At 40.5% G+C, this 6,367-nt stretch overlaps 1 protein-coding gene across 1 annotated transcript in view; it reads right to left on the reverse strand.

The window, feature by feature from the left end:
* The window catches only part of pawr (PRKC, apoptosis, WT1, regulator), a 72,698-nt gene extending 69,552 nt beyond the window's left edge, over positions 1 to 3,146 (reverse strand). The window contains exons 1-2 of the mRNA XM_039792437.1: positions 3,002 to 3,146; positions 2,033 to 2,725 (exon numbers count right to left, since the gene is read on the reverse strand). Of these exons, the coding sequence (XP_039648371.1) occupies positions 2,033 to 2,608 (576 nt within the window). The 5' untranslated portion in view covers positions 2,609 to 2,725; positions 3,002 to 3,146. The remainder of the gene's footprint in view (positions 1 to 2,032; positions 2,726 to 3,001) is intronic.
* Between the last annotated feature and the right edge of the window lie 3,221 nt (positions 3,147 to 6,367).

Below are 6,367 nucleotides of genomic sequence, written 5' to 3' on the forward strand. Positions count from 1 at the left end.
CCGAGGGCACCACGTTCCGGGTGGCTATCAAATATAAGAGACGGGAATACGGGAAAGCGGGGTGGTTAATATGGAGAAACACCAATACCGCCTTAGAAAAGCATTTTTTATTTTTTAAAGTGATTGTACATAATCACAGCACTGGCCATGAATGCTTGTTGGCAGGCACAGCTTCATATCAGAGTTCCTGCATGTGTCTGGACCACAGGAATTAGGCAAGAGTGCAAAATGATTTAAATTCAATAACAATGAATGCCTCAACACCGCGTTCCAATACACACACACACACCTCCACCAACACTACCAGCCGACAAGCCCTCCCTCCCTTTGTTTCGTCTCCCACTCCCCACCATCTGAAAGCTGCTTACATTTCTCTCGCAACAGAGGGTCGATTAAACCAGACACATGTATGGGAAGAATTTGGAGACATTTAGAAAACTGCTTTTCTTTGATTTCAATTATTTATGGATTTACAACGTCAAGGGATAACATGTATTTTTCCAACCTGGTCCTAAGATGTTAAAAAGAAAGTCAAGAAACTTGTAGTTATAAAATAAAGAAGCCAAATTACCGCAGTACAAACTAACACTAAAATGGACATCCATATCAAATATAAGACTAAAATGCAACAATAACAAACTTTGAACAAAAATTTGTCACCTTGCACCAAAGATAACCTGTGACCTGACCCCCATTTCCCTCTGCATGTGGACAACTTGATATTGAATAGAAAGCAGGTCCACTGTTGGGGCTTCTTGCTACTTTATTTGCTTTACCTAACTTTATATGAAGACACACTAGTCGTGGTGTTATAGCCATGATTGATAAATATATGCACCACAATCATCTTTTGTTTGCCTGACCGAGACAGCAAGTGGGCCAATTTTTTCAGCCAACGTTAGCTTATCACAAATCTATCAGTATCTGTGTATAAGTAATAAAAAATTGCAGGACAGGCAGTCCAAGTGAGTACAGGTAAATGAAGGATAATTGAATACATAAAGACCCATTAATCATTGGGGAGACAATCTAAAATGAATGTAAGGTTCCTAATACAAGCTTGTCCACACCACACACTCCTTCTTTTAATGTTTTTCATAGCTCAGTTTTTTAATCTCACATTTTTTTTGTCATCGCAGTTTTGTGTAACTTTACGTTTGCGGTTTGTAATTCACTGTTACGTTTTAGAAACTCGTATTTAGTACTCAAAAGATTAGGATTAGTCCGTTAATCGATTAGATGATCAGCTCAAACTTAATCAACATCCATTTGTACTATAGTCGATTAATCATTTAAGTCATGCATCAAGTAAAAAAAAGCCAAAGATTCACTCGTGTGACAATTTGCTGCTTTTCTCTGTTTTACATTGTTGTAAAGTTAAAACATTTAGGTTTTGGACTTTTGGTTGGACAATATAAGCAACTTGGAGACATCACAATGGCCTCTGGTAACATGTGATGACATGTGTCCCTCTTTAGTAACAATATAGACTAAACAACTGAAGTATTAATAGACAAACAAAAATTAAAGTAATTGTTTTATTTTTCTGCAGAATGTTCCACTCAATACACACTTTGGTGATAACTCTTGACTCTTAAAAACGGGATTTTATAAAAAAAAAGTTCATGTTATTTGTTACATTAAAAACAAATAGCAGCTGATAACTCAGCTAACCTAAACAGATTTTTTTTGCAATATTGATATTGGCCCAGTAAAACGCTCTACTCTCAATGCAACTCCTGAGGTGTTCTGATTTTACAAGCAGCGAACGTAGAAAACACCTCTTTGCAATAGTTTTGACAGCCACCCTCATTACAACAACCCCCCCCTCCCCACCATATCATCACACTTTGTGGCAGCAGGGTGAATAAGACAAAACTCCTGACTTAAAATCCAATTCATCAAAAAATAATCCACTATCCTGCTGAGGTGAAACTGTTGTGCATCTCATAACTTCCCTGTGGAGGAAAGGTGCTTTCCATGCAGGGGATTAACATTTCACAGAAGTAGCAGAAGCAGTTAACTGACTCACCTCGTTGGATGGTATGCTGACAACACCTGTTGATCTCCTCTTTTCCCTCAACTTCCTCTTCTCAATCTGCCCTTTCCCCTTCCTAGCACTGGGACCGGTGCTATTCTTCTCCTTGACCTTACTGGGTGATGGGCTTCCCTTGTCACTGTCATTGCAAGCCATGGGACTGGAGTCCGGGGAAGCGCACTGAGGCTTCTCTGTCTGAGGCGGGGCCTTCTTCAGGTTGCTCCCCGGCGGTGAGGCTGTGGGGGAAGCAGGGAGGGCAGGGTGTTGCGTTTCCTCCTCGGGTCGCTTTAAAGCCGTGCCGGAGGAGGACCGAGCCACCGTGTAGGAGGAGGGGAGGCTGTTCCCAGCGGCGGTGCTTCGGTCAGGGTTGCCGTTATTGGTGAGCTCGGTGCCCGGTGGGGCGTTATGGCGGTTACTGTTGTTTTTGCTGTTTGGGTTGCTGGCACCCAAGGGAGCACCAGTCGCTGCGGCTATGTCCCCCAGCATTTTGGCTCTCATTTTCTCACGTTTTGCCTTCCACTCCTCCAAAAAGTCTGTCGTGGCGTTTGACTTGAATCCGCCTGTGGCCATGATCCCTTTTTTTTGTTGATAAGTTGGTTAAAAATAACTTAAAAGTTGTTTTGAAGTTTCGGCTCTCGGCTCCCGTCGTCCTAATAGCACCGCATTCCTCAAGTGATTAACCGGGTGCTGTAGACAGGTAGGAGGAAAATAAAGTTACGATAAACAAAACTTGCTGTTTTTTTTTTTTAAATGTCTCTTAATTAAAACCCAGAGACGTTTTAGTTCCACGTGGCGACACCTAACATGTCTAATGTCAATAATAGCTGTTTCTTAATGTTTGCTGCTAGTTTAAATGCATAAAAGTTGCAGCTCTCCGGGTATCTCTGGTGATATTCCCCCGAGTAAAAGTGCCTCGAAGTGTTTAAAAGTTCACCAGAAGTAAAAGGTCAGGTAGAAACTCACCTGTGTGGAGCCCTGTCTGTCGCTAAACTGCTGTCTTCGGTCCGACCAGGTGTGTCCGCGGTCCTCGCAGATGAATGGCGCTTTTCTCGAGCGCTGAGAGCCGCAGCGCTCGTTCTGCCCTCTGACACACCGGTTGAGTCCGACAACACCCGAACACTTCCGACTGAAGCCGAAGCAACTAAAGAGCTCGGCCCGAAAATAAAATCATCGTAATGGTCTTTAATATTCCCCATAGGGGTTTGTACTTTTGTCTAAGGCGATTTATGGTAGCCAACTTTTTTAATGCCATTTGCTTTAGCCTATTCTATGGTATTTTGTGTTATTCCTATAAAGACTGATTTATATATTGCCATGCTTTATCATACCTTTGGACTTTTATGTTATCATTAATAGATATTACTGGAATTGTTGGGTCTTTGTAAATTATAGAGTGCGGTCTAGGCCTACTCTGTAAAGTGTCTTGAGATAACTCTTGTTATGATTTGATACTATAAATAAAATTGAATTGAATTAATATTTAATTTCATGGACTCGTACTAGTAATATTCCTATAATGGGAATGGTTTTATAGTGATCTTATTATACAGAATTAGAACAGAATTAATTTATTTATCTTTTTCTTTTTTTCTTCCTTTTAGCTTGTGTTACTGTAATTGGCTTTACCATAATTTCTTTCCAATTTGGTCCATTTAAATGTGTCTTATTTACTTTGATGTATGTTTTTCTCAGTAGTGGAAGAAGTATTCAGCTCCTTTAATTTACTTACAATACTACAATAGCAGTTTCACTGACGAGAAGTTGTTGTTCAGAAAACCATTCAGTGATGACCGAGCAAACGCCATCTGCTGAGAAAGATTGTGTGATAGGACAAAAAGCGGCAAAAAAAAATCAATCACTAACATACAGCTCTTTTCATCTCAGCACACAGTACATACACTCAGCATCACCATTTCATCGCTGCATGCTGATGCAAAGCTCCTTAGAAATAACTCTGCACGGCATTCCAGCAATATTCAATCCCTGTGCCTTTCTGCCACCATTACCTCACTGTACGAGCAGGTTTCTCCCCACACTGTGATTTAGACCTGCTATTGGTGCTTACTGTCAGAAAGCTCATTTCAAGCAGGGATAATAGCACTATTAGTTAACCGTACTGAAGGGCCTTATGGTGTTAGATTTGTGTGCGTCTAGCTTGCTCCCAAGGGTGCACTGACTTTTAGGCAAGTTTATCATTGATATGTATTTATATATATTATATATATATATATATATATATATATGAAAAGTGGCTGTTTTGTGGAGAGGTGGGCGGATGGTAGGGTGGGTTGGGGGAAGGGAGGTGGGTTGGTAGGGGTGGGTCGGTATAATCAATAACAAGTATTGAGAGAAGCATAGTATGTAAAAATAGAGATGAAATTCTGTTTTCTTTGTTGTTATTTTGCCTTTATTTGATGTACTTCTTGGTACCTAATCATGATGACCCACAGAAATGTATAAATATAAAAAAATAAAAATTCCAAAAAAGAAAAGAGGCTATTTTGTGTGTTTTGTGTGCCCATGCTATTTGCCATACAGGTCTGAAAATGTGACACCCATCCACATCCCCACATTGGTGAGTAGGAGACCAGGCATTCAGCCATTATCTCTGCAAGTGCCAACCTTGTTACTGATAATGAGAAATCTTGGGTGGAACAAAAGGAGTGAGGCGCCTTTCCTAAAAATAAACCCTGAGCTATGGACTCAGGTCACACTGCTGCATATTTAGCATATTTCTGTCTGCTCTTGAGGAGGAAAAGGAGAATGAGGGGGCACAAGGGTCGTCGCTTACTGTTTCCTCTCATGCCAACACAAACACTGCTCTGCTGCTTTTAACTACATCCCATTCCAGTGATGTATTCCCAAAATAATCATGCTTAGACTCCACGTTAAGTGTTTTATTCGAGATGTATTCAAACTGTCCCACACCCTCGCTGAAAGCTCTTTAATGAACGTCCATATCATGCCTTTTGTAACCCATGACATGTTTTGCAGTTAAGAGGTAAAATGCATTGCTTGCCTAGCTGTAAAATGAGCAACGCAAGTAATCTGTAATTCATAGTAAACATAACACTGTGTAATGGCCACTCTTGCGTTTTCATTTATTTGACATTAATGTTTCAGTCAAAAGCCATTAGGTTGGTAATTTTGTAGCGAGGAGCTCACTCCCCCGTGAAATTGTTTATCCAAGAGTGAGTAAGTATTCAAGAAATGTTTCTCCCGAGCCTCCCAGATGTTGGGTTCGCACACAGTTCTGCAGATACCCTCCATTGCAGTCTGAAGAATTCTGAGAAAGAAAGAGAGAGAGAGAGAGACTGGGGAATAATGAGTTCAGTCATGTTAGTTCATCAGGCGTTGACGGCTTTGAAAACAAGTGATTATCTTTTAGACTTTGATCTGGCTTTGAGCTCACAACTTTCTGCTAAATCTTTGAGCTGTGTATTGCTACGAGAAAGCCATCAGTAAAGGTTGCTTTTGGCAAATGCGAGAGTCCCTTTTCCTTCAAAAACAGTTTGACATTTTGGGAAATATACTTGCCGAGAGTTAGTTGATACATTACAACAGTGGATTATAACAGTGGATTTTGGAAGCTAGGCTAGCTGTTTCCCCCTGTCGCCATTCTTTATGCTAAGCTAAGCTACGCAGCTGTCTGTAGCTTCATTATTAATTGTACATACATGAGAGTGGTATTCATTTTCTTATCTAACTCTTGGCAAGAAGGCAACTAAGTGTATTTCCCAATAACTTTTCCTGTCACCTTTATTTATGAAGGGAAGGAATGCTGAGCATCAACATCTTTACCAAATTTAATGGCAATAATTATCTGTTTTAAAGTGGCTAAAACGAATCGCCATAATATAGTCAGCAAAACAGTTGGCTGTAATGTAAATGATGTCCTTTTTTAGTAAAAGGGCTAAAACTTGCATGGTGTAGCCCTTTAAAAAACACCAGGTGTAATTGCTGACATCACTACGGAGCTGTTAAGTATAACCAAAGAGCTTTTTTTTGTGATGCAAGGAGATATACAGAATATCCAGAATTGTGCTCACATTCTCTGATGATCCTGGATTTGAGCTGTTGAGCTTCCGGTCACAAGCCTGCTGTGGAATATAACCCTCCTCTGTGTACACGGCCGTGAGTCAGGAGTTTTACAGTGAGCTACGGTCAGCAGCAGGAAGGAAGTTAAGTAGAGGGACAACAGAGAGCTTTAGGTGACACGCTTCCTATGAAATACAGAGTGAAAGTCAGCAAACATTGGCAAGAAAACTGTAACAACGTAACTAAACTTATAAGCACTTAAAGTGCTCATATTATGCTCATTTTCAGGTT

The sequence above is a fragment of the Perca fluviatilis genome, chromosome 23, assembly GCF_010015445.1.
Source record: "Perca fluviatilis chromosome 23, GENO_Pfluv_1.0, whole genome shotgun sequence".
Lineage (NCBI taxonomy): Eukaryota > Metazoa > Chordata > Actinopteri > Perciformes > Percidae > Perca > Perca fluviatilis.